Source organism: Candoia aspera, chromosome 13 (genome assembly GCF_035149785.1).
Source record: "Candoia aspera isolate rCanAsp1 chromosome 13, rCanAsp1.hap2, whole genome shotgun sequence".
NCBI lineage: Eukaryota > Metazoa > Chordata > Lepidosauria > Squamata > Boidae > Candoia > Candoia aspera.
In genome coordinates this window covers 10789123-10817106 of record NC_086165.1, presented here as the reverse complement: position 1 = coordinate 10817106, position 27984 = coordinate 10789123, and the positions used below count along the sequence as shown (strand labels likewise).

Here is a 27984-nt window from a genome sequence, read left to right as displayed (position 1 = left end):
GCATATGCTGGTTGAGTTCTGGGTGAGGGAGGGAAGGTGATAGGAAGACCCAGTGGGCTATACGTGTGGCTCGTGTTTCAGTTCAGTTGGGCACTGGGAAGGTTGGGCAGCTGGGGTGCTGATGGTGGAAGGGGTGGAAGCTTGGCTGCTCAAGTGAGGGAAGCTGGGAAGATGCTGGCAAGGCTGGTTGGGTGGGTGGTCAGTAGCTCTGTCCTGGGGATTTCTTTCTACCATCCTGGCTTTTGCTTTGTAAAGCCCCACACAGGTGGGCAGGATCAAGGAAGCAATGATTATACAGTGAAAAATCAATCGAAGTGAATATTTGTAGCTCAGGGTTGAAGTGTGGAGTCCTTGGTGCTCTCTGAGCCTTGTTGTTTTCTTGCAGACGTTTCACTGCCAGACTAGGCAACATCTTCAGTGCGAAGAGGGAGTGGGCCTTGCTCTAGTGCGTGAGCAAGGCCCACTCCCTCTTCACACTGAAGATGTTGCCTAGACTGGCAGTGAAACGTCTGCAAGAAAACAACAAGGCTCAGAAAGCACCAAGGACTCCACAGTGAAATATCTTTAACGCTGGCCTGGGATAAATTCAGAATCCTGGAAAGTGCCAGAGGAATGTCCAGCCCTCCTTTATAGTAAGTCCCTCAGAGTTTCTTTACGATCTGAAATGCTTCTTCATGGCTTTTTTGTCACCCGGGCTAAGCTGCTGTTTATGAGATAAGCTGCTGGCAGACTCACCTTTTATTCCTTAATTATTTATGTCTCCTCTCCCTCCATTCCTTCCCAGCCTCCCCTCGATCTCTCACCTGTCCTGAGAAATGATAGAGCAATTGGTCAAAAAAGGGTCCTTTAGGGACTGTTGAATGAAGCTGGCACCAAGAACGATGTCCCTGTAGTCAATGTCTGGGAAGAGAAAGGAAGAAAAGAAGGGCAAACTTTGCAAGTTAATTGACTTTGGGGTTTCATGGATGCCCCTTTCTCCCAAATTGTCTGTTAAATGCAAGTTTTACCCCGTGTTTGTACATCAATCTATTCTTAGACTTCTTCCATGGTAAGCATAGGGATTAAAAGTAATCTGTAAAGCTCAAAGCACCCTTAATGAGAAGTTTGATGTGTGTATGTCACCATCCAAGTACATTGATATTAAGCTGAATAAATATAACCTTACTTCAGGTGGGTAAATCTTTAAACAACACTCCTGATTTTATTAACTTGTGTCTGTGAGATGATGGGTTTTTTAAAGCCCACGTGCACACACTTCTTGACAAGCTGATAATGTAAGATGTGATACAGGGATAATCCTTCTGAATATTTAAAAGCCGCTTGGGAGCTACGGATTTATTTCCAATTCTCTCTGTGCTTCAATTAGTTAATTCACGTTAATTAATTGTTGCATTTAGACAGTTTGTTGCAAGAGTTCTTTGCATTTAAGTAATCAGAGTCCAGATTTGCATTTTTCAGGTATTTTTTTAGCCTGAGGTCTTTAGGCAAGCTTCAAGCTTAATTGGTTTTACTTGGAATTAAGTTCCACTCAAGGCAACAAAACTAGCTTCCAGGACAGTATGTTCAACAGCACTATCCTCTTCCATCTTTCACACAGTGTTTTGTGGACATGTGTAGCACAAACGCCATTAATCCTGCTCCTAAGGAGCTATAAACGTGTGACCAGCAGATTTGTAACTTCAGGAATGCCAGCTGGAAACACAGGGTTGGCAGTGTGTTCCTCTCCTGTTTATCTCTGAGGAATGTAATTCTATATAACGTCTTAGATGCAGACATTGAAACTCTTATCCTAGTTGCTGAGCAGAGAAGTTGCATCCCCATATTTGAAGGAAGGAGAGATTGAAGAGTGTTGAATTGAAACTGAATATCTGATTTTAAAAAATGCGTCGGTTGACCAGTTAAATACCACAGCCAGAGTCAACCTAGGTGAAAAACATCTTGAACAAATAAAGGCTAGTTTTTGCAGGGAGGGGGGTCTACTGTGATAAACACAAGCTCCAAGCCAGATGCCCTGCCTGGAACTTGTTCCCCATGGGTTCCACACATAGCTTAACAGGAAAGGCTGTGAGATTGTTTGCCTTTCTTTATGTTGAAGCACAACAAATAAGAAACCTTTATCTTTAACTTTGATAAGCAAAGCTTTAGCTTGCTTTCCCTTTCAAACTGTCTTGGAAATCTCACTGCAGTGCTAGAAATAAAACTGACCCGGCTTTAGTTCTGCAAGAATTTAGAACTGATTTCTCAGAGCAATTTTACTTTATAAGTTAAACTGTCCTCCTTGCAAGTTATCTCACATCAGCTGAAATTGATTGCATTTGTATATTACCTGTATCTTGAATAACTTTTGGTTTTTGATCGTAATAAAGGTTTGATTCGATTTGAACTGGTTGAAAAGGCAAAAGGTGTTTTTGCTGCCCGGTGTATGAGGTCAGCAGCCTGGTTTGACTTTGAGGTTTCTGCATAAAGGGTTAGTTCTGTTTTCCATCCCATTCCTGTGGCTTTGAATGTCTACATGTGTGTTCCCCACCCACCTGGGTGTCTTCATGTTAAACACAAAACAAGGGTATCCCCTAAAGTAGCATTTTGCAAATGTTTTGTTAGGTTGCAAGTGTGATGGATCTGCTAAAGGTATGGGAAAGAGGAACCTTATAATTTGCTTCTCTCCAATAGTTGAAATGCTATTACCCTGAAATAGTTCAGCCTGTAATTAAATTTCTGAATGTGGCAGGACAAGTGACTTTGGCTTCCAACTAGGACAAAAAGCTTTTAGCTCACGGTATTTGAGGGAAATGAGTCTTAATGCACAAAAAGTGAGTGGGGACTGTAATGCCCATGATATTTGCAAAGCCTTGGTAATGTGGCATTTTCAGAGCGAAGTAAATGGAGACATCAGGGAGAAAGCTGGTTAATGGGTTAATACTAGAGCTTAGAACATTTTTTTTTAAACAGAAGATGAGGCTTTCCCAGAACTCTTGTAAGATATTACAGGTAGTCCTCATTTAGCAACTGCCTTTGATAGCGACCATTTGCAAATACAGTGGTAATAAACAGTAATACAAAATTCATTTTCTTACCATGCCCACATTTAGGATAACAAAAGCCTTCAGTGTGAAACTGAATAAGGTCTGGTCAGTTTCAGGCAGCAACTGTGAGCTGGGGGAGGGGCCTAATCAAGACAGTATTAAGATCACAGGGTGAGCTTGTTAACTTGCCATTAGCACTTTTTAGGGAAGTGCTGGACTGCAGAGCAAAGCAGCTCAGGAAGAGGTCACTTGTTTAAGCAATCTCTCTGCCCTGTGAGGGGGGCAAAAAGTGGGTCAGGCACAGGACACTGTATAAGAGAACTTTATCTGAATGAGATGGCAGCAACCAGCGATCTTTGCAGTTTCTCTCTCTCTCTCTGTCAGTCACCTGGTTTGCTCAGTGACTGTCAGCCTTCCAGGGAGACCAGACAAGAAACATGACCAGGTGAGCCAATTCTACTTTATTGTAAGGCTACATTAACAGAATCTTACAAGTCTGAAGTACAAATCTCCCATTGCTTCCTTTACAGCCTGAGGAGCTAGGGAGGGTCCCTTCAGAGCTGCTGGTTATGCCCTCTCTTATCTGATTGTTTCTGTCCTAACAGCCAGGAACCACGCTGAGACAAGGAATAGGTCTCTAGTGTTTTATTACTGCTACATAACAGAGAATCCTAACAAACTGAAGAAGCGTGGGAAAACCCAGACATATAAACCCCAAAGACTAAGGCAGGCCCGATCTGTGTCTCTTTGAATGGCCACCTAATTCCTCAGTACTACGCATGCGCTTTACAGCCTGGATGGGAGCCCCCTGCTTGCCATCCTCACTCATGACAGTTTCCTAGGCAGCATCTCTTCGCCCCATCTCCTAAGGTGTTTCCCACATACCATCACAGCCACCATGTCACTTAGTGACCACTTCACCAGAACCAATTGCAGTCACTAAACGAGGACTGCCTATACTGTACCTGATTTCACAACTGACTTCAGTCTTACATTCACCCTGGTGATGGAGTGGCTTCTTTATAGCATTTGGGGTACCAGGCAAGTTCAGCAGTCCAACAGTGTCCTCCAAGATAAGAGAACAGGGAGTTTACTTCTCTTCCCACAATACAGCCACCCTGAAATTGAACTACAGAGGCTGGTTTGGTTCAACACAATCTTGCTGTAGAGGAGTATGGGCTGAACTTTGAAGAAGGAATGCAAGGTGGCTACATAAACACCAGTTTAGCTCTGATAGAGAAGGGAGCATGAGAAAGAAACTTCAGATTGCCCTACCTTTATTCTCTTTGGCATAAGAGGAGAGAGAGAGCAACTCTGTCAGTCTTTCCAGGTTCTGATATTACACCCTACAGTAATAAAGCAGCGTTCCTGTTGCCCTTGTGTAGCCTGTTTCCTGCCCTGGCACTAGCCAAGTTTAACCTAACTAAGCTGCTCAAGTTGTACAAATGCCTCTACTAAATCATCATCTGACATAATTGAATGTGTTGTGAGAATACACTCTCCATTATAAACCTAAGGTGGCTTCTCCATTTTTGCATCAAGAATAGGCCTTTCCGAACTCAGGGGAGAACCGGCTTTATGAAGGCTACATAAAAAAGATTATGTTAACTCTAGAGATAATTCTTAAGAGCTATAATTACAATTGACATTCTTTTTCCTGTACTGAAATTCTTCTGGAGTTTTTTTCGGTTGGCACATTGGAAGGGAAAGCATCTTTACTTCACTGTTCTTCAGAGTTTGACTTCGGAGGCTGACTTAAGATATATTGGTGGATCACCTCACTGGTTGTGCGCATGATTCGGAGGTCAATGGAAATGAACTGTGGATAGGTGAAAAGACCATTGGGTCTGATGCAGTGTGCAAGAAAACCATGAAACTATCCTGAAGAGGTAGATAACCCACAACTCCATAATTAGACTATTCCACTCTTGCATAGGACTTACCTTCAGACAGCTTGTCCTTATATTTAAGTGGAAGTTAGGTAGCTGCAGCAAAGGGACCCAGAATTGTAACTGGTGTGAACTGTGACTGCCAGACTACAGGCCAGTGCAAGTACCTGAAATCATGTGTTGCCTTTACTGAAAGATCTACAGTGGCTACCAGATGCCTGCTGGGCACATGTTGAGATGCTGGGATTGACATTTGATTATCTGTGGGACCATCTCTCCTGCTGTGAACTTACCTGGTGACTGAAATCAGCAGGAGAGGCACTTTTGAACATGTCTAGGCTGCCAGAAGCTTGACTGTTGCATGGGAGAAGATCTTCCCCCAAGATGTTTATGGGAGGGAGTCAAAATCTTTAAGATGGTGGGTGCAGCATTGTGATCAAAGCCCCGCCCCTTTTATACATGCATATGACATGCAGACATGTATAAAAAGTACATGGCTTCAGCACAACACCTATCACCTTGCAGATTTGGACCCCCTCCCTTCCTGCAGACACCCCTAGCTTTCTCCTGGGTGGCTCCTTGGTTATGGAGTGTGCTCCCTAAGAAGCTGAGGTTGGCTCCCAATATTTAGGAAGTTGGTAAGAACATTGCCCAATAACTATTTGAATGACTGCTTATAACTTTAGCTCTGATTTTAATGGTTTTAATTTTGTTTTGTTTTTCACTTTGTAGTTTTTTCATCCCTGTAAGCCAGCTTGAAGGTGGGAAATAAATGCAATAATAAATGAATAAGTAAACCTGTTCAACCTACTGAACTGTAAACAAAGACTGATGAACTACAGGTAGCCCTCGCTTAGTGACTCCCTCATTTAGTGACCAAAGTTGTGATAAAAAACCAACTTAGCAACCAATCCTTGCATTTATAGCCTTCGCAGCATCTCTGCTCTTTTTTTCACTTGCTTATTTACCCCATACCAAGATACCCTCAAAGAGAAACAGAAAGAACCTCAGTTCAGCTGAAGGAAGTAGCTAGAAACAAAGGAAAACTGAAAAATCATAAGCACAGTCATGGTCATGTGATTTTTCACTTAGCGACTGCTTTGCTTAACGACCAAGTTGTCGGTCCCCATTGCAGTCACTAAACAAGGACTACCTGTATAGTGGCCGGGTTCATAAAACATTCTAATCCAAATCAAATGAGCCACTTTGGTTCTCCAGGGTTTTAGGAAGGCTGAAGATGCTGGGGACTGGTTAGATCTTTTCTGTGCAAAGTGAATCTCTACCACTGCTCCCATGCATCCTTTGGTTTGGAATGCTGTTCAACATATGTCCTTAATCTTGCCAGTTCTGTCCTCTGGAAAATAACCCAGCTAAGTGTGTTGAGCCAAAGGAGGTAGCTCAAAGGCAGAACTTTGTGCCAAAGGAAAGTGGCAGGATGACAATCAGGATGACTTCCTCATGACATTTTCCTTTGGCAGTTGGATTAGAGTCACTTTCCAGTATTTCAAGAATGAGATTGTCTCTTCCTAAATGGAGATGTGTAAGGGAGTTTATAATTTCAAAGCACTGCATTCCCCTTTCCAATGACACATATTGAGTGGGCAAAACAATATTTATTAATCTTTAAGGCAAGTTCCTGAATGGTCGATCATTCAGGAATTAAGATGATGAAGAACCTTTCATAAGATTCAGTAGTATTTTGGAGAAGTTCAGAAGATTTACTGCATGGCAGCAGAAGCAAAGGAGACAGCCAGAAGTAACCAAGATAGGTTTTCAGTAAAGTGGGGGTGGGGGACTTTTCTGCTTTTTCTCCTAAATGTCCTGAAATTTCTTGAGATTCTCAGATTTCAGTGATTTTGCTGTGAAATCCCAGGAGACCTCATAGAAGGATGCTGAAACTTCACAAGATTTGGCAACCTTGTGAAATTGCCAGATAGATTTCAATAGCCATCATGGTTCTTATTTGAAGGCTCACTGCAATGGGATGGATGACTTTGTGTTAGCATGATGTATGTACTCTTGTGGTTTATCAACTGCAGTTCCTGTCTTAGCATCATGCATGAACTCAGCCAGCTGTAGCATGCTCAACAAACTGTACCTGGAGCAGACTGTGCCTTAGCAAAGTGTATGAACCCAGCCATTGACTGATGTGTGTATCAGCCTGACAAAGTAAATGAATGTTATTACACCCTAGCAGGAGAAGTATGGTGATGGGTGGAATAGAAAGAACAGTCATGTACCCATAGATCTACTGATCAGCCAAGGCTGAAATGTTATTTCTCCTGAACCCTTTTTCTTGTTCCCAGTTCAGTCCCTTAACCATGCCACATTAACCATACACTGATGCTCCAAACAACAGCTGCCTGTCTTAGTGGGTTTTATGATCTGATGCTTACATGATTTATTCCCAGTCTCCACACTGTTCAGTGTTACATTCATTCCAAAATAAGCAAGAAAGGGCAATCTTTCTTCCTGGCATGGCTATGAGAGGAAGAGCAAAGAAGATGAAGCATCTTTCCGATGAGCAGCTTGTTTCTAATCCTTGCTGGTAGTGCAGACTTCTGCCTTTCCCCCTCGTATTATCTTTCTCTTGGGTCTCAGGTGCGGCTGGTGCCTTAACAGGGATTTTGTGTTACATATCTGCTCTACAAAGAGCCCTAAGAGATTTTTCCTGTGAATTATAAATATGCCTTTGCATGCTCTCTCTCAGCCAGAGGCAGTCTCACAACTCTGGTGCCAGAAATGTTTCTGCATTGTGTTCTTGGGGCCCCTACTGACCTTGGCTATGTGGTCCTTGCTGGAGAAGAGGAGCATATGGAAGCCTCCTACAGCCCTCAGGCTGGGTCGTGTTACAACTCCCATAACTCCTAGTTAGCAAAGTTGAGGTTGTGGAGGGATGGTGCACAGAGATTTGTTTACAAGAGTCATGCATGCCTCTTGTCAAGTTGGTGTTCCATGAAAGTGACCAGGGATGTGGGACATTGATTAAAAGTTGACAGTTTCATAGGCAAGGCCCTGAGATATAACTCACTCTCTGGCATAAGACAACCTCCTCTGTCAGTGCTGTGCCCCTCTGGAGCAACATTCCCCTGAGATTCGTAGGCCCCCCACCCTGTCTGTCTTTAAAACAGCCTTGAAAGCTGGTTTTTCTCCCATGTTTTGGACCAATTGATGGTGGGGTCCTTAGCAGTACTTTGTCACATCTTCTGTATTGCTTCATCTTGTGATAATTGTTGCTGCTTTATCTGTTTCTAACACTGTATGCTGCCCAGAGTTGCATGGAATTGGTCTCCCTTACTCGTTCAATGAATTAAACCAAGTTACAAGTGTAAGTTTTAACCTACCAATCAACTTATTGGGATTAGAACTTCTTTAGATTCCCTTCTTCTATTGTGAATCCTCCTGCTTGTCCATGTCTTTCACTAGGATATCAGTGCCTATGGCATGTCTAGATGAGAGGTGGGATGTCCATTCCGTATGAAGAGCTGAGAGTGTCCTAAGGGCAAAGGAAATGATTCCAGAGTCAGGCTATGGTTTAGCTAATTCTCATGCTATTTCCCAATGCCCAAGTAAACAGTCTGTTTTTTCTTTTATTTCTTTAATTGAATAAATAATTCTTTTCTGTTTATTCAATGGACTGCTCATTACAGCTCCCATTTTCTTCTGAATGCCCTTTTGATGTTCTAAAAGCACTTTTGGGAAGAAGAGAAATGGTGTGTGATACCTGTCCCATGTCCAGGTCCAGACCTCAACTGAAGGAGATCTAGATCAACCTCAGCAACTTTAAGGTGTGGGGCTGGCTGGGGAATTCCACACATCTTAAGGTCGTTGAGGTTGAGAAACACCGATCTAGATAATCTGTTTCTTCCCGTTCCCTCCATAATTGTAACCCAATATATCTCTACAACCTTACCTACACAAGGCAGATTGAACACTGAACAATAATTGTATAAATCAGCCTGGCCTCTTGAAGGGGTGCACCAACCCTTTCTTCAAGGCCAATGGCATCTCAAGGATACATCCACTCCTTCTCCTACTCATGCAGTTGTTCCCATTCTGGCCTCACACAGTTGGTCCTGGACATGCCTTATTGTCTTGATGATTGTTGGTTGGAATAAGAGTAACAGAAGAATAGGACAGGAAGGATTGTTCATGTTAATTCATTTTTAAAAAATGTATATGCATATTTGGGCGGAGTGCAGAGTTATTTTTAAAAACTTCAGTTCTGTACATTCTTCATGTGAAGTGTTGCCATGGAAATGCAAATGCACTGGTTAGCATTTTTGGCATCTTGCCTGGTTCTTAGTCCAATGTTGCATTCATACTTTGTCTATATTCAAATAGGAAAAGTGGGTGAAGATGAGGTGATCATGGCATTAAACAGAAAGAGCACCGAGTTATAAATAAAAGACCTCAAGCCTTGCATATAGCATAAATGCAATGAAACCTTCCAAGTTTAATACATAGTCAGCATTCCTCCAGCATTTCTTTTACAGTTCTTCAGTTACAAAACTTGTTTTTGCAGAAACCTCAGGTAGGCGTTGTTAGAAATGACGCTTTTTTGTATTTCTTTGAAGGACTCTCCTTAAAGCTAACAGTTTCACTTTGATCTCTCCACAAAGCATTTTCACTGTCATGAAACATGTGAAACCTCACCAGTTAATCAAAGATGAAATTGAGCCACAAATGGCATATCCTGAAATCACCTTTGCGCAGAAGGTAGAACATGGAACCTAGGCAGCTCTCCATAAAGAAACATTTTGCCATTCTAATTATTTTTTCAATTTTGCTCCTGTCATCAGGATTCATCCATAAATAATAAAGAACAGGTGTTCTTCATTTAGAGAGTCTACATGTGGAGGATTGAATACCTAATCCACGCTACTAATTTTGTAGTAAAAAAAATGTAGAGGAAAAAAAAATAAAAGCATGAAGAATTTGTGGCACATTTAAATGTCAAGTTAAACCTGGTAAGACTTGTGAACTCTACAGCATATGCAGGAATTCTCATTTTCTAATGATACACTGAGCCCTGATACACAATCTGTAGTCTGAGAATCAGATCCAGCCCTCCAAGCGTTTTTGTGCATTCTCCCAACCCACTCTTCAGCTGCTTCCAATTTCAGTTCAGCAAATTAGAATTAAAATTTAGTGCTGTTAAGGCTAGATAAGATGGGAAAGAGTGGATTGGGATCAGATTAGAACAGCAGTTGGGCAAAGTTGAAGAGCAATGTAGGTTTTACTGTTTCTGGGTTGACTCCACGCTCACATTCTCTTTTGCCCCACCCACCTTTTGTTTCCACCCATGTTCCATGTATTATTGCTTTCCCAAGTAAGGGATCTATAGTGTATAAATTTTCTGATGTAAAAATCTTCACACTGATCCTCTTAGAGTAAAACTTTATCTTAAGAGTATTTCCTTTCAAATGAACTCATTTTATAGGGTTTACTTTTCAGCAATCCCTAAAATTTCCAGATTTCCCATTAGGAGGAGGAGGAGGAGAATAGGTGGTAGTAGTTCCTGAACCTGGCTGCTTCCCCTTGGGCTTTCAGATCACTTGGGACGATAGTGGAAGTTAAATGTTTAACTGCTGGAAGTTAAACAACTTTTGAGTCTCTCCTGTAGAGTGTACAGATTTTTCTTACAGTATTCTATCCTCTTCTCCAGTCAAACCGGTTTGAGCATATTTTAAAGCACTTCCCAGCCTTACTTGACCAGAGAAATGGGATGAATGCAAATCCCAGCCTCCTCTCAGTCTTGATGTGTTTCCAGATGTGTTGAGGTTGCAGCTGGCTGGGCATTTAGGGAGTGGATATGTTATCTAATTTCCATCACATTCTTAGCGCCCTGATTGTGCACCTCAGAGCAGTTCACAAGCCTAAGTCATAAAAGAGCCAAACCACAAATCCACATCATGATGCTTGTTACAAAGAACAGAAAATTAAAGAAGCATGCTGCCAAACAGATGGCAGACAAAGCGCAGATAGAACCTCCAAGGCTTGTTGGAACAGCCATGTTTTAGCAGTTTTCCGGAAGATGACTGAGGGAGAGACCAACTGGATTTGGAGGGTGGCATTATTGCAAAGGGGCTAGTTAGCAATGGAAAAGTACTGCTTCCCCTGCCTCTTTGCCTCCCAGTCTAAGGACTGAAGAAGCAGCTACCTGCCCCCAGCTCTGCAGCTACCTGCAAATCAATATAAGCAGTTTTTCACTTTTTTAAAAAAATTGGAAGGTGGTCCTCTTTTGAGCAGATGAGATAGGGGAGGAGGGATATGACTGATTATTTCTGCAGCTTCCTGTTTCCCCTACCAGAACATCTCAGAGTTCCACTCCACTCTGTGTAAGATGAATAGATAGCCAGATCCCACATGGTTTCTACTGTAGAGGAAACCCCTCCCAGTAGGTGTTTCTGCCTGGCTGGTTGGACAAACAGGGTGCCTGTCTTCCTGCAGTGGGCTATGTCCCAGCTTTAGATGGTCTGCAGCATTGAAGCAAGCAAACAGGTGATCACGAGTGGTCTGAAACCTGTTGCTACAATGAAAAGTGTGGTGTGCTACAGATGTCCTACATCTATGGTAGCAGATTGATCCCATTTGGCTGTAGGACTAATGCTGAAAAAGGGTTTGGGGAAGGAGAAAGAGGGACACTCTCAGTGGGTCAGTTGGTCTTTGGCCAGGTTCTCCACAAATTTTTCTTAGTAGGCTTTTCTTGAGGCTGCTGAGCTGAACCTTTCCTTCAGGGCTGTGGGAAATCATTGTGTGATGTGCTGAGAGTTTGAATTGCCATTAGTTTCCCTGGTGTGCGTATCAATCTATGAGTGGCATTATTTGCATCCCTGGGGGTGGTGTCTTGCTGGTAGGAAGAAGGGTTGAATAAGTCTGCCTATCTTTACCTGTAAGGATCAATATTTCAGTGAAAGAAGCCAAACCAACCCAAGCCAATAAAAAAGCTACTCTTTAGCCCTTCGTTCTAGTCTGATGAATGAGAAGTTTGCTATGCCCGAATCAAAGCCTAAGATTGACCCATTAGATGTCTATCATTTATCGAAGGCATTCTTGGCTGCTCTAAATCAAGAGTTGCAGGACGGTGTGTAGGTCTTTATGTGTTTTCACAGCTTCATAATGGGCAAACTGTTCTAAATTTAGCCTCTTGTTCCATGGCTAAACATGGGGAGAAGGTGATAGTTCAGAGGTGCAGTTTGCTTGTTGAAGGTCACAGATTCACTCTCTGGCCTCTCCAGGGAAGAACAGAACAATGAAATCCAGACACCCTGGGGAGCACTTACCAGTCATGTAAATCAAGAGTAGAGAGATTTTTTTCACTTGTCTCGGTCTCTTGGGGATAGTCTTTTGGGATGTCAGGATGGTCCTGGTGAGTTAACACAAGCAGTGAGGGGGTCAAGAGTTAAAAATGAGCAGGACTATAGGTGTACATGGGGGAGCAAATGACTCCAGTGTATTGTGAAGTCATCATGTAAATTATTTACATGGCATATTTGCATCAGAACAGCATCTTGCCACTGTTGCAGATTTCCTAACCATCATTTGCATGTTGTTCAGATATTGTCATTTGATGTCCTCCTGGATGCTAACGGATGCCTGGGACAGGACAATCAGTTCTTTCTGACACTCTTACTTCTCTCTGACTGCATTCGTACAACAATTTAATCAGATCACTGAAAGTCTTAGGAGTTGCATGCCTACAAAAATGCTGGGCTTGGGTAGTATCAATCTTTGTTAGTTTTGGGTGGCTTAGCCTATTGAATGAAGCTGTCCCATATGATTAATTTATGGTTTAGTGCATTGTGCAAACTCAGAAAACGGGCTCATTCACAAAGAAGAGTAAATATGTTGTGTGAAAAAAGGTTCCGGGAAGGAGTAGAGCAGATTCCTTTTTCCAGATCTAAATTGGTGTTCACAAAAGCTTCTTGTCATTAGCAAGAGGCAGCCCCTACTTGACTAGCTGAACTGGGCTGTTTTTAAAAAAAAAAAAAAAACAAGCTAAGGAAGGTTGGGCATGAGAAGCTACCCAGGAGTTGAGCTTGACTCAAGGAACCGCTTACTTTTTGTGAATTTAAGCTGAGAGCCATATGGGTGGTAGGTTGCTTCACAGAAATATAGGAAGCCTAGCTTTCTTGAAAGCAGCTTCCTGGGTTCATAAACATCACAATTACAGAGATCTCTATGGAAAGGTAGAGGGTCGAAAGCACAATGCTTGGGTGCAAAGGGGATAAATTGTAGCCTTCCTGCTCCATTGATGAGAGCCTTCTATTAATTGAGCAGGACCAAATGGATTCCATCAATGGGTGAAATATTTGACTGTGAGATCACAAAGGCCACCAAAGAAATATGTAGTTAATTAACTTTAATTAATGAGCTTCTTCACTTTGTCCTTTTGGTAGAAGGTAAACATTTTTTTTCTTTTCCCCCTTTCTTCCCAGGCTTGTATAGGACAATTACACGGATCAGCTGCAGACTTTGTATTAGTAGTTTGCCTATGTCAATAGCCCAAAGTATTTTTTTTCCTCTTCATAAGATGCCTTTGAGTAAAAACTCTCCCCAGTGTTAGCATGCAGCTTAGAATGTGCTTTTATTTATTTTGTTTAGCAATATTTATCCCAGAGTGGTTTGCATAATGTCATGAAGCAATAATACCATAAAAGGTGCATTCTGAAAAGGCATGGACACCTGATAATATTGTTAATATATGTTTTCTACTACAGATTAAGGTTACTATGGTAACTAATCATTTTGGCCTGGTGAAGAGGTTGAATTTAATTGTTCCCTTTTCACATGTTAATGGTTGCATTGCCTAAGGGGAGGAACTTGCCTGGACTTGTTTTAGTTTCAGTTTCCCTTCTGTGTAGGCTTGCAGAGAATATGCAGCTGAGAGAAATCTCTCCTCTCAGCAAAGAGCCTTTAAATATGTTTGTTTTCTGTAAATAAAATTATTTTTATAGAAATGCCTGGTGTTTCTGATCTCTCCTGGGCCAAATGCTTTCTAGCACTCTGCCAACAGGTAATGGGCCCAGTAAGCAGCCCAGTAAACCCAGTAAGAAGCCCAGTAAAACCCCAGAGAGAATAGAGATATCAGCTCCACACCTCATGCACAATTTAAAGGCAGGTAGCAAAGACCTGTGAAGATTTTCTTTGGAGCCACCTGGAGATTTTCCAGCAACTGCCAGTCTACAGGACAAAGAAGCGAGCTGAGGTGACTTGCAAAAGAAGGAAGAAGCCATGGCTACCTTCCAGCCCTCAGCGATGCCTCTGGAGTGCCTATCAGAGACCAACTGTTTGAATTGGGCCCTGAAGATGGAGATGTATCTTTGCGGAGAGAATCTTTGGCTGCCAATTGGTGAGCAAACCCCCCAAAATCCCAGTGCTGAATGGCTTATGCAGGATAAGCGGGCTAGAGCCACCATTATCCTGGGAGTTGAGGACAATCAGCTAGTCCATGTGTGAGGTATGCAGTCTGCAAAGCAACTTTGGGATGCTTTGAGAGACTTGTATGTAAAGACAACAGCAAGGAGTAAAGTTACTCTGACAAAAAAGCTGTACAAAGCCTACCTTGCAGAAGGAGATAGCCTTCCTGAGCACCCGCATTATATTCAGCAGCTGTTTGTTGAGTTGCAGGAGAGAGGAATGGAATTTACACCTCTCACAAAATCCTATATCCTCCTGTCCTCACTGAATGAAACGTGGGTCACACTGATTTGTACCCTGGAGGCTATGCCTGAAGCAGACCTCACCCCATCATATGTTACACAGCGCTTACTTGCTGAATGGGAGAAGAGAGAGGAAAGATCCCCCCCATTTCTTCTGGAAAGCTGCAGTACCAGAAAACAAGGGAAAAGAAGGGAAAGGAAGCTGAGGCCACAGTGCTAGCCAGCCAGCGATGCTTCACTTGTGGTTCAGCTGGACATTTGCAGAAAGATTGTGCCTTCAGACCCAAGAGTAGAAAGACAGAGAAGAAGAACACAAGGGCAACACAGAAGAAGGCTCTTCAGACAACCCAAATTGTACAGGTTGCTGAGAAGGGTAATTCTGATGTATGGGTATTAGATTCTGGGGCCAATTGTCATTTATGTAATTGTAAAAGCTCTTTTGTGTCACTGTCTAAAACTGAAAGACAAAGTGTATCTTTGGCTGATGGGTCTGTGACCAAAATTCTGGGACAAGGTGACTTGTATTTATCCTGCTTGGGAGAAACTGTAAAAGGTGTGTTGTATGTGCCAAATTTACAATCAAACCTTTTATCTGTGGCACAATTAGCTGCAACAGGGTATATCATAACATTTAAGAAAAATGGTTGTGAGATACATAAAAATGGGAAATTGTGCGCTACTGGTATATTAAAAGACTCCTTGTACATTGTGCAAAATGCAAGGAAGTCAAGCTGCAAGGCTGCAGTTGGCAACACGCCATATCATGACCAATGTGTACACCTGATGCACAGGAGATTTGGTCATGCTAATTTCAAATATATAGCACAAATGCCACAGCTGTGTGCTGACCTAAAGATAAAGCCCTGTGACAAACACTTAGATTGTGTAGTTTGCAAAGAATGCAAAACACTAAAAGCTCCTGTGAGTAAGCACAGTGACAGAGTTACAACTAGACCTTTGGAAATTGTACACTCTGACATTATTGGTCCTTTTGCTCCAAGTCTTGGACAAGCAAGGTATGCAATGACCATCATTGATGATTTCTCAAGATACACATTTATCTACATCTTAAAACATGAAGATGAGGCATTTGAGAAATTTAAAGGTTTTGTGACATGGGCAAATGGAAAATTCCCTAGGCCTGTACCTGCACTCCAATGTGATAGAGGAGGAGAGTACCTTTCTCACAAATTCAAAAGGTTCCTAGCGGAAAAGGGGATAGAACAAGTTCTTTCTAACCCTTACACCCCTCAGCAAAATGGTGTTGCTGAAAGAAAGGGCAGAACCTTGCAAAATGTGATGGAATGCATGCTTAAAGATTCACATTTGTCTTTTAAGTATTGGGGAGAGGCAATATCTACTGCCTGTTATGTACAAAATAGATTGTATAACTCTGTGATTCAGGACACTCCATTCCATTTGTTTTATGGTGTGAAACCAAAGGTAAACCATCTTAGAGTGTTTGGTAGCACTGCATGGGTTCATATTCCAAAACAACAGAGAAGGAAAGGAGGCCCCACAACAAAGAAAGCCATTTTTGTTGGCTATGAACAAAGCCAGAGGAGCTACAGGTTCATAGTGGGAGAGAAATTGATAATTAGCAAAAGCGCTTCTTTTGCTGAACAAAACTGGGGGAGATTAAATTCTAGCTCTCCAGTTGATCTGACCACCACAAGAGAACAGCAAGGATTTGCTGATGGTGATCTTTTGCCTGATGAGGACATTAAACCAGAAAAGCAAACTGAAGATCTGTCTAATGAGACAGATGCTTCTCAGGAAAGTGATAAGAGTCAAAATTTAAGCCCTGTATTACCTCGCAGATCTCAGAGGAGTAATAAAGGCATTCCTCCATCACGTTTTCAGGCTGAAACAGTAAAGGCTTTTCACATATTCACAGAACCTGAGTCTTTAGAACAAGTGAATGCTTTACCACCTGAGATTGCACAAAATTGGCATTCTGCCATGCAACAGGAGTTAGCATCCTTGAAAGAAAATAAAACATGGCAACTGGTAAATCTACCTCCCAATGAATGCTGTCTAGGTTGCAGGTGGGTTTTCAAACTGAAAAGGGATGCTGATGGCAAAATCCAAAAATATAAAGCAAGGTTGGTTGCAAAAGGGTTCACTCAAAGGAAAGATTTAGACTTTGACAAGACTTTTGCACCAGTTACTAAAGGTGAATCAATTAGATTACTGTTAAAAGTTGCTGCACTGAAAGGAATGTCAGTTCACCACTATGACATTCAAACTGCATTTCTCTATGGTGATTTAGACCATAAATTATACATGCAGCAACCCCCTGGCTATGAAAAAGGGGAGAATCTAGTTTGTGAACTGCAGAAGTCAATCTATGGGTTAAAACAAGCTGCTAGATCCTGGAACCAAAAATTAGATGAAAAACTGCAGAATTTTGGTTTTGAAAAAGGAAAAGCAGATCCCTGTGTATATATGAAGAAAGACAAACAAGGCTGTATGTATCTGTGCATTTATGTTGATGATTTGCTGCTGTTCACAACAGAAAAACAAAGGCTTGATTTTGAAGCCTGCATGAAAAGCCATTTCACATTAAAAAGCCTTGGAACTGTAACAAATTACCTAGGTTTGGAAATACACAGGAAGAAGGATGGTAGCTTTCTGTTAAACCAAAGGGGCAATAATGTTCAAATAATGTGAATGGAAAGACATACAGAGTTGTCAAAGAAAACTAGTTTGTGTCTTATTCTGTAGTATAAAAAGGGGAGTGTTAATATATGTTTTCTACTACAGATTAAGGTTACTATGGTAACTAATCATTTTGGCCTGGTGAAGAGGTTGAATTTAATTGTCCCCTTTTCACATGGTTGCATTGCCTAAGGGGAGGAACTTGCCTGGACTTGTTTTAGTTTCAGTTTCCCTTCTGTGTAGGCTTGCAGAGAATATGCAGCTGAGAGAAATCTCTCCTCTCAGCAAAGAGCCTTTAAATATGTTTGTTTTCTGTAAATAAAATTATTTTTATAGAAATGCCTGGTGTGTGACTTTTCTGATCTCTCCTGGGCCAAATGCTTTCTAGCACTCTGCCAACAAATATGCTATATGAAATTGATGTAGTATGTACAGATTGGCTTTTGTGGTGGAAAGACCTGCATTTTGTGAATGAATGGTTTTTAGTGGCCCAAGGTAACAGGTCAGGGCATTGTATGCACATGCAACTTGGAGTTGGCTCATTTGAAGGCAGAAGAAACTGGGTGTGAGTGATGAACCCATCCTGATGCCAAATGGTGAGGTGCTTGGCCTTTGAAATAATTTGGCATCTTGCTGTATCCCATTGGATACAGCTACCTGCTCAGAAACATCTGGGGCTAATAAACACAGGTTTCCCTTACTTCTGAATGGTTTGGTTTTACTTGTCTCTGCAGAAGCCTGCTAGCTGCTTCTGTAGTCACATCTTTTGGGCCAAGGGTCCAGTTATCTCTGAACAGCTTGCCAAGGCTTGTGCTCAGAAAGGACCATGGGTGTAGTTTAATTTGCATTTAGATTGAATTAAATTACATGAATTAACTGCGGTTAACAGGGACACTTCCTACAGTGCCTCTAGAAGTAATCTCCTTCTTCTGCCACATTCAAAAGTTGTCCCCAGACTGTAATTCCGTGGCAACTTCAGTGGAAGAGCTTGGCGGGGGCTACCTCCAGATCCTTTTGGCCATATGTGACCTTGGGGACCTGGATCGGGTATTCCCATGCAATGGTTTCCAGTCAAAAAAATACACTTTGGCTGTTGACGTATCCGCAGTTGGTGGTTTTTAAACTCTTCTAAAATTCCTCCTGTCTCTCAAGTGTCCGTCCTGAAAAAGAAATGTAGAAGGCTTTCCCTTTTGATCCTAAATGTTTTTGACATATTTATTATACTGCCATCCTTCCAAGGAGCTCTGTGAGTCTCATTTTATTATTTTTTTTGCTAACTGCCACACAATGACTTAGTCTAGGCTGACAAACGTGTCTGGCTTAGGGAGTCATCCAGAGAGAATTTGTAACTACTGGAGTCTCCTCATTGTGGCTGGTGCTTAGTGTTGTAGTCCGGGCTGCTATATATCTCACTGTGAAGAAATATAATTTTCATTTTTTCCATATTTGGCTGCTATTTTCAGAATTTTCTATCTCCCTCCTTTCTGTGCAGATTTAGGGGAACTTATTTCTTCTTTGGGTGCTCAAAGGTGAACTCCTGTCCCTTTGGCATACTGGGGCAGTGGTGTTCAAGATGGCGTGGCTTACACATTATGTAAAAGCAGAATGTGGCTTGTTTGTTTTTGATATGGCATCTGATGTAAATCATTCATTATTGATTAGGGTGATATATGAAAGTTTCCTCTGTGGCTTGATCAAAGGTCCATCCAGGTCTAGTAAGCAGGTGTGAAGCCAATCGTTAGTGTGTTTGGGGAGTCTCAAGTTTTCCTCCTGCAAGAAGATAATCCTGATGCTATTTTCATGGAAGACCTCATTGGCAGCCTTACACAGGAACTTTGGATGCATTCCGGAATGTACACGCAGCTGGTACAGAGACTTAAAAAAGCTGGTGGTAAAAAGCATGAATTCTGGGCACTGTGACATTCCCAGGAGTTGCATAGTGAGATTTACAGTATGGCAGTAGCACGTATTTAGTGGACAGATTCTAAAGATAAACACTTGGAAAAACACTGTTTGGCTAGCTGGATGTGTGAGTTTATTTGCATTATGAAAGCTAAAATAAGAGAAAAGATGCATCCTAAGCCTTAGAAATTAATTAGGATAAACTTATACAAGTAAGGAAGGAGCGAGGACACCTGTAGTTCAAAGATGTTGGGAGTTCATAAACAGCTGGGATGTTCCTTCTCCTACTGAAATAGGAGAAAGAGCTAACATATTTGTCTATGGCCTTTGCTTTTTCATAATCTCATGGGAAATGTTAAAAACTAGAACCATCAGTTGTAGGCAGGTCCCAGGGCCATTGCCTGGGAGCAGCCGAAGTCTTTGATGATGTCTCAGATGGCAGCATTTGCTGTTTTGCTTTTATTCCCGAGATCTTATCTGGAACTGTTTTCTCCCTCCCATCTTTTAGGGTTGACTTGATCCACATTCCTTGTTCAGGGGTAGGACTGCAGGCATTTTCATCTGTCACAAACTCATTATACATTCCATTTCTCCTGTCCCTCCCTCTTCCAGAGAACAGCCCATCTTCACCACCAGAGCACATGTCTTCCAAATTGACCCCACCACCAAGAAGAACTGGGTCCCTGCAAGCAAACAAGCTGTAACTGTTTCCTACTTCTATGACAGCACAAGGAACAGCTATCGAATAATCAGTGTGGATGGAACCAAGGTAACCAGATAACATCTGGCATGCTTGTAGAACTGGGGATGCCATTTGGTTGGGGCCACACTTACATAATGGAGGTCGCATACTGTACCTGGATTTGTTTTGAACCATTAGTAGGTTTATCCATATTCCACATCCCTGGATGTTGCATAACTGAAAACACACTTGTATTTGGTGAAGAGAGAGGGAGATAATGAGACAGAGGTAAAGGATGGCTAGGAAGCACCCCAATGAAAACCACTGAATGAGGTCTACCTAGTTAACACCAAAGCTCAGGAAAATAATGTAATATAACACAGATAACCTATTGCTCAAAACAGTGATCTATAGTTGGTTTTGTGCTTGACCGATGATATTTCAGTGATGTCTCTGTGTTTGATTGTGCTTGAAAGTAAAGGTCTCTTCTGTCCTCTTTAAATGGGATAATTGGAGCTTATTAGTTTGCCCTTTTTTCTCTGTTCTCAGTACAAAAATCTTAATTTGTTTGGAATCAAGGAGCAATCAGATGAACAATTCAAGCAGCCTGGAGTCTCCTCCTGTGAATCTGTCTGAGAGTTGGTTTTGGTTTTATTTATTCATTGCAATATTGAGGGACATGTTCCAGGGTTGAGGCAACTTAGTTCTACTTGTGGTCTTATTGCATCAAGCTTCCTCAACCTTTGAGGGCTGGTGAACACATCTGAAATTCTGAGAGCATGTTATGAGCACTGTCAAAAAATGGCTACCATAAGGGATGTGGCAGTCATAGCACATCTGTTTACCAAAACCCAAACTGATGAGATGCCAATCAGTGACCCTAGAAGAACTCACACATCTTTTCTGTGACTTACATGTGGCTATCCACGGTACCTTTGTCTTCGAATAAAATCCTGTGCTGCAGTCTCCAACCATTTTTATTTTCCAAGGGGTCTCTATGAGGCCCAGAAACATTCTTGTAAATAAAATTGATGCTTGAGCTGATGCTTTGATTTGCAGCTTGCTAGTTTCAGCAGATGGTAGTACCTAGACAAACTTGGTTGGGCTTGAAAGCTAAATAGAACAGAGCTTGATTAGGAGATGGGAGACTTCAGGAATCCCAGAATTATAGACTAGACTGGGAAGTCAAAACAGCATCCCATAAGGAGACAATGGTGAGCCACTTCTGTATTGTTGCCAAGAAAACTACACAGATACATACCTGCAGTCACTAAAAGTTGTTCATCTTGAAAGAAACATTATAATTTCCCCTGTAAAGTTGGCACTTACTCTGGAGGTTTTCTGAAAGTGGATAAAGGTACAGTTGTTCAGGGAATGAAGGAAGTGGGCATCCTTGATTTGTTAGATTAGGCTATCACTGTATTGTGTGTGATGGGTTTTATAGTATTTATGTGTTGGGGTGGGTTTTTTAATGTTAGATTTTTGTTGGGAGTCTTGTGTGAACATGGTGGTATATCAAATTGACAAATAAACACATGTGATAAATTGATGCAAGAAAATACAATGCCAACAATTTTGGGCAATGGTGCTTGGGAAGATCTCTGGGTAGATTTTGAAAAACAAAACCATAGTTTGCCCACTGCTGAATTTAGTGATACCGGTATTATGGGATTTAGGGAGAAACCTGTGTAAGTGTGGAACACTCCACAGAACAGCTCACCAGCTGACCTTTTTATTGTAGGATGTTCATATTTTGGACAATAGTTATCTCAGTTCTTTGTACAATTTTGTTTTCCAAGTGGTTTACATCCAATCTCGGAAGCAAGTATACTGAGAATCAGTTTCTAGGTTACCTTTTGCTAACCAAGTGATGCAACAGGTAGGCAATCTCTTAATGCAAAATAATTATTCAGGGTATTTTGGCAACCAGAATGTGTCTGGTATAAGGAGTAGAATAGGAAGGGATGAAATAAGAATCCTGCTTTCTTGCCTATGGAGAACAGAGTTGTATATCGTTGCTATAGGTATGTAACATTGGTTTCTGGATGTAAGGAAAACCCTAATAAAGTTATATTTAATTTTAGTGGCTGCAGAGCAGCTTCCTACTGTTGCAGAGAAATGAATGGCATTTTCTTTTTATGAGCAGTTCTATGGCTTCAACAGAGAAATATGGAATAGTGAAGGAAGCCATGTAAAAAGATGTCCAATGAACAAATGTGTGTATGTGCCCATATTGAGTAAGGCAACTGAGAATGAAGATAGATGAAGACAAACAGGGGGTAGGGGCTGATTTGAAAGCCCCCTTCCTGCATTCTGTATATATGAGATACAGCACCATAGTTAAAAACTCAGCTATGGCACTGTTAACTCTTCTGTCACTGGAGCTAGAATCTTGAAGGCCTTCTCCAACTTCTCCCATCCAACCAGGCAAGGTGGATAGCTCCAAGAAAATGGTCCTTTGTGGTGGGATTGGCCTATTTGGGGACTGCCAACCCCCAAGAGGCTTACTTGATCCTTACTGTACATTGAGGGCTTTCCAGCCCCAAGTAAAGACTTCTCTGTTTCTCCAAACATACTAGGAAGCCATTGCAGAACAAATAAATGTTGTCTCTGCTGCCCATTTTATTATAATTATATCTGCTATATTTGTTATCAAGACTGTAGATGGTGGTTTTTTAATCTCTCCCACGCTGCTGCTTTTATTGTTTATAATGTTTGGTGTTATCGTGTTTATTTTTAATGAATTCATTTACCCACCAGGAAACCGTGGCTGTTAGGTGGTCTAGAAATCTGCTAAATAAATACACGAATACCATCTGGATTTTCATTGGGGATGTCACACTCAGAAAAGGGAGGTTTAATCCTTCCTTCACCAGCTGTAGTCCTGAATGAAGCATTTCTGCCCTTGTCTCATTAGCCTCAGAGAAGAAGAAGAAAAAAACCTCTACAGGACTTATTTGCATGTTGCCTTTAATAATCTTATCCCCAGGTAGTTCGTTAGAAATACACATCAGTAGTGCAAGATGCAAAGCCATGTTTACACAAGTAAAGAACCTTCTGAATGTCTTACTCCTGGTAGGATTTCAACAACAATAGCCAGATAAAAGGTCTATATATGTGTGCATTAAAGGAAAAGTTATCAGGGAAATTGTGTTAGGTGTGGAGGTACCCAATCATGAAAATTATTACACAATGTTAAGAAAAAACTACAGATCAGCTCATTACAATTAACCTAGATTGGTATCCCTCTGGAATAACGATGACCCAAAAGAAGGATGGTTTGACAGAGCATCAGCAGTTCTCTTCTTTTCTCTGGGGAGAAATGCAAGGGTGGGACTGCATAAGCTTCTCTTTTTGTTGAAATAAGCACCTGCAAAGCTGAGGGTTGTGGGGAGGATGCATTGGCTGGTTTCTGGTTTGCATTGAAGTGTTTTAAAAAGCATGCACAGTATACATCTGTGCAAACTCACATCCAATGGAGTAGAGCATTTGTACTCTGTTGCACAGTTCCAGTGGATAGAGGATGTTGACTTGGTGGGCCTAGAATGTGCCAAGTGAGAGTGCATGAAGACCTCTGATGGATCAAATGAAAGGTTCACCACCTCCTAGGTTGATTTTGTTCTTGTGAGCTCTTACTCTTCTTCCCCCCTTCTACCTTTCACTTTTTATACCAGCCACAGTGTCTCTTTTCTCCAGATGATGGAAGAAGCTCTGGAATCTTCTTTTCTTCTGGGAAGACATTCACCGTTCATTGTTCACTGTTACAATTCATTGGCATTGTGCTGTGGGAAAGGTCACCTGACTTTCAACCAATAAAGGCCCTTGCTAGAGGCCAGCATACTAATGCCTGTACATCTGTGAATTCTGGGCTGTTTGACTCATGGCAAGCGTGTGAAGACTCAGGAGAGCTGTATATTTTATTCCTTTCCAAAGCAGGTCTTAATGGAACACCCACAGTTCTGCAGCTTGGCTTGCTTGATGCGGTTATGTGTATTCTTCCTTCAGGTAGCCATGAACATCTACCCCAGGCACCAGCGGTGACATTATCACCAGGCTTCCTTGGCTTTTAATGACTTCATGGCATTTATCTGTGTCATGAACAGGTTCCTTAGGGCTGTGAGGCTTCTGTTCTTTTTCTTCTACCAATTTACAGCCTGTTCCTAAAGAGGAAACACAATCTTGCTCTGTGTATATATTCTAGCAATAGGGTTTTTTTTAAATTAAATTTTATCTTATTTCTGTTAATTACTCTATTTGGCTAGAGTCCTGCTTCAGTCCTGCTCTTATGTTGTCTTTAATTTGTTCTCCACTGTTGCTTTTTAAGGGTTTTAAAAAAGTATGCACAACCATAGATCCCCAGTTCAGTCTTTCTTACCCTGATGCTCTTCAGGCATGCTGGACTGCAACCCCCATCATCCCCAGTCAGCATGGCCAGTTGGCAAAGCCACCAACTTAGAAGTTGATCTGCTCCCCGTAGGTTGAATGGAATCAGAAATTAATCAAACCTAATCATTATATTAGCACATTAAAGCGGTTGTTACAGCGTCTGGAGGATGATTCTTGGAAGAGATCCCTAGTGCAACTTTAAAAAAAAATCTGTCAAATCCTCAAATGGTTTATCTCAGGTTTTATGTTGGGCACTCAGCATGCAGCACGTGCTTTCATAATCGAAGAACAGATGTGCTTAAAATGTGGATATAAATAGATAGTTGCTGAGTGTTTAGGAACATGCACTAGTCCAGTGGTGCTGGAGAAGAGCGAGATATTGATAGATGTATTTTTAATATATACATATATATGTATATAGTCCTTTTTCCTCTTTTACATGACTTCATTGGTGTGGGGAAGGTGCATGCATTTTTCATTCCAGAATTTGATGGTATGGGAACTTCCTTTTAGACCTAGTTTGAAAGGTTCTGCTTTTTCCTAACACTTAGCCCAGCAGATTAATTGGAAGAGCTATACTTTGGTCAAAGAGGAAAGATTGGTTAAAGGTATCAGCACTGATAAAGTAAATAGCTGGCATCTATTTCCGGGAGGGATTCATTTTAATAATTTTAACTTAAGTGGACAGTTTCTTAAAAAAAATATCTCAGCATTGAGTTCTAACAGATTCCAATGCAAGTGGCTGATTGGATCAGATCCCCCTCCATTAGTGCCTTCCAACTTTGGTCTCCAAAGGTCCCATGGGTAAACAGTTATCCCCACACCTCAAGCTGCAAAAAGAACACTTTGTGTAACTTCCTTGCCATTAACACTGGTTGAATTCACCCACTGCACTAAGCCTTGATTTGCTTTAACTATGGTTTATTGACATAGTGGCAGAGGTTTGTTCAATAAACCATGTTTTTTTAGTTACAGCAGCTGCATTCACACAACATGCTAAGCCAAAACCAGTCCGGATAAGTCACACTGATATTTAGCACGTTGTCTGAACCCACCTCCTTTTGTTATTGTTTTCCCTAGACCCACATGGGGAAAAGTCATCATGACTTCTGGAAGCCAGCTAAACCTTATGTCCAGGAATATTGCTTCTAATCCATGCAGTTTGCTTAATCAACCAGCACTAATAAAATGCTAGGAGCCTAAGCTTTAGGGATGGCCATGGCCTCCTTCTCTCTGCTTTTATGCCCTCTGGATTCTCCTCCAATCACAATGGCCATAATCAGCATGATCTCTCATTTGAGGATTTGAATCACAGGCAAGCTGTGGCATGTCCTAAAATACATTTAACCAAGTTAACAAAGATACAGCTGCCCACCCATCCAGAAAAATAAGCAAAAAATTGATCTATTTGTAACTTGGCCCACCTATTTGGCATGACTTATCCACTGTGGCCTTCAAAAAAAAAGATATGTGTGGCCCCTGGTCACTGAGAAGGTATTCACTCCAAATTCAATCTGTTGTTGCCCCTTCCATTATCACCAATCCTTAGGAAACCTGGTTTCTTCCCCTTTGAGTTTAAACCCTGTGGCTGCTTTTCACTACTGTCTGCAGCTATTGCACATGATTACGGGAACTGGTGTTGATTTTGCTTCCACTGTTTGTTTTTTTAACTTGCTAAATTTGTTTCTCCTGCCATGAATCTCTGAATTTCTTCCTTCTGCAGCCCACAGGAAAGCTTTTAAAAGCTCCTTCTGCTACTTGGGCAAACCACTTTGAAGCAACTTGAAGGGGGAATTTCGGAAGAGCCGATGGTGGCTTCTTCAGCTCACCTGGCCGCCATGCAAAACATACCTAAGTGTCTCAACTTGGTCAGCACCATGGCTGGATTTGTGTGTTTTGTTTTCACCAGGAGCAAAGAGAATCAAGAACTCTATAGGGTGAAACTCCATGATTTGAGAAGCTAAGCTTGTGAGGATCTGAAAGACTTCTGAAACCATCTGATCTAATTTTATGAAGCTGTGTATTCTGTATAATCAAAGCTATAGTTTTCCCAGTAATAATGTATGGCTGTGAGAGTTGGACCATAAGGAAGACTGAGCGCTGAAGAATCGATGCTTTTGAACTGTGGTGCTGGAGAAGAATCTTAAGAGTCCCTTGAACTGCAAGGAGGTCAAATCAGTCAATCCTACAGGAAATCAACCCTGACTGTTCATTGGAAGGACAGATAGCGAAGCTGAAGCCCAAACACTTTGGCCACCTAATGGGAAGAGAGGACTCACTGGAAAAGACCCTGATGCTGGGAAAGACTGAAGGCAGAAGGAGAAGGGGACGGCAGAGGATGAGATGGTTAGACAGCATCACCAATGCAATGAACATGAATCTGAGTAAACTCCAGGAGACAGTGGAGGACAGGAAGCCCTGGCATGCTCTGGTCCATGGGACACAACTTAACAACTGAACAAAAACAACAACAAATTCCTTGATAGATACTTTAGATTACAAGGATGGATAATGTCAGCAATAGGCAGTTTGGATGGCATCAGTGTTCTTATTGGGAGGTGGTGGCAAAATAAAGAACAAAATCTTAATGCACCACTTCCAACCCTTAAATGCCTTTTTCATCAACCTGCAAAGCAAGGCACAGGCTAGCCTCACTCCCCACGTGTCACTCGTTCCTGGCCGTCCCCTCTGGCCTTCTGCAGTTGAAAACAAACCCTGAACATATAAAGTGCAGCTCTTAACTGTAAAAAAAAAAAAATCCCTGTCTCTGTTCTATATTTAGTAATAAATTGATGCTAATGCATTAGATTTAGACTGGGGAGTTCTTGTTTGTTTTGTACTATAGTGTCATTGTCATTTGAAATCTATGCAAGTGAACAAGGACCCTCTTTGTTTTAATGCAAGTTTAATGAAGGTTAAATGGAGCAGGAAGTAGATGGTAGCTTTTCCAGTGGGCCAGGAGATACCTTATTTTATGCCCCATTTTTTCTATCTACATTGGCTTGGCCCAGATACTTTTGCAAACTTGGAAAGTTTGAGTCCTCCTTTGGAAGAAAGTGGGAGAAGTAGCAGGAAAAAGGTGTGGTGGGGCAAATAATGGGCTTCCCTTCTTGGAGTGCTGCTTCTCCAGTTCCTTTGCTTTGATGTTTTGCTGCTGCTCTGCAGAGACAGTGATTTCCAGAATTCAGGTCTAAAGATTTATTCCAGAATTCAAGTCTTCTTAAGCAAAACCCACCACCATACAACTCTTGAGTTGACTTCAAGAGGCGATTCCTTGCATTGAATCAGATAGATAACATTTTGTTCTCCTTAGTGACCTACTAAGATTGTACCAGAAAGATTGATCCTGGTTAGTTATTGGTGACAAAAGAAAGAATAGGGAACGAGTGCCGGTCAGGCTGGCTCATGAGATTTGCAATGAACGATCCTAATATTGTGCTGTGGCCTGAGGGTCTGCTTTACAGGAACAAAGGTGGCCTCTTATGTTCATGCAGCCCGATGCAATGCTGTCTATTTCTGGTTATGTTGTGTATTTCTCACTGGCCTGTCCAGCTGGATTTTTGGAGAGTTGCTGAATCAATCCCTCACAGTAAAATACAATATAAAATAAATGGAGAATCCTGCAGTGCTCTTAAATTTTGAATGCTGCTGCAGTAATGAATTTCCTAGGTATTAACTGAACAACAAGATTATTACTGGTTAAAATTACCAGTTTTCCTTCTGCCCCAAGAGTGCTCAGCTGCAGCAAGCAAATAAGACAACGTTTTATGAACGTG

General features: G+C 41.6%; 1 protein-coding gene across 1 annotated transcript in view; it reads left to right on the top strand.

The window, feature by feature from the left end:
• Positions 1-27984, top strand: part of HOMER2 (homer scaffold protein 2) — a 62492-nt gene that overhangs the window by 7205 nt on the left and 27303 nt on the right. Inside the window, exon 2 of the mRNA XM_063313914.1 lies at positions 19753-19909. Within this exon, the coding sequence (XP_063169984.1) occupies positions 19753-19909 (157 nt within the window). The remainder of the gene's footprint in view (positions 1-19752; positions 19910-27984) is intronic.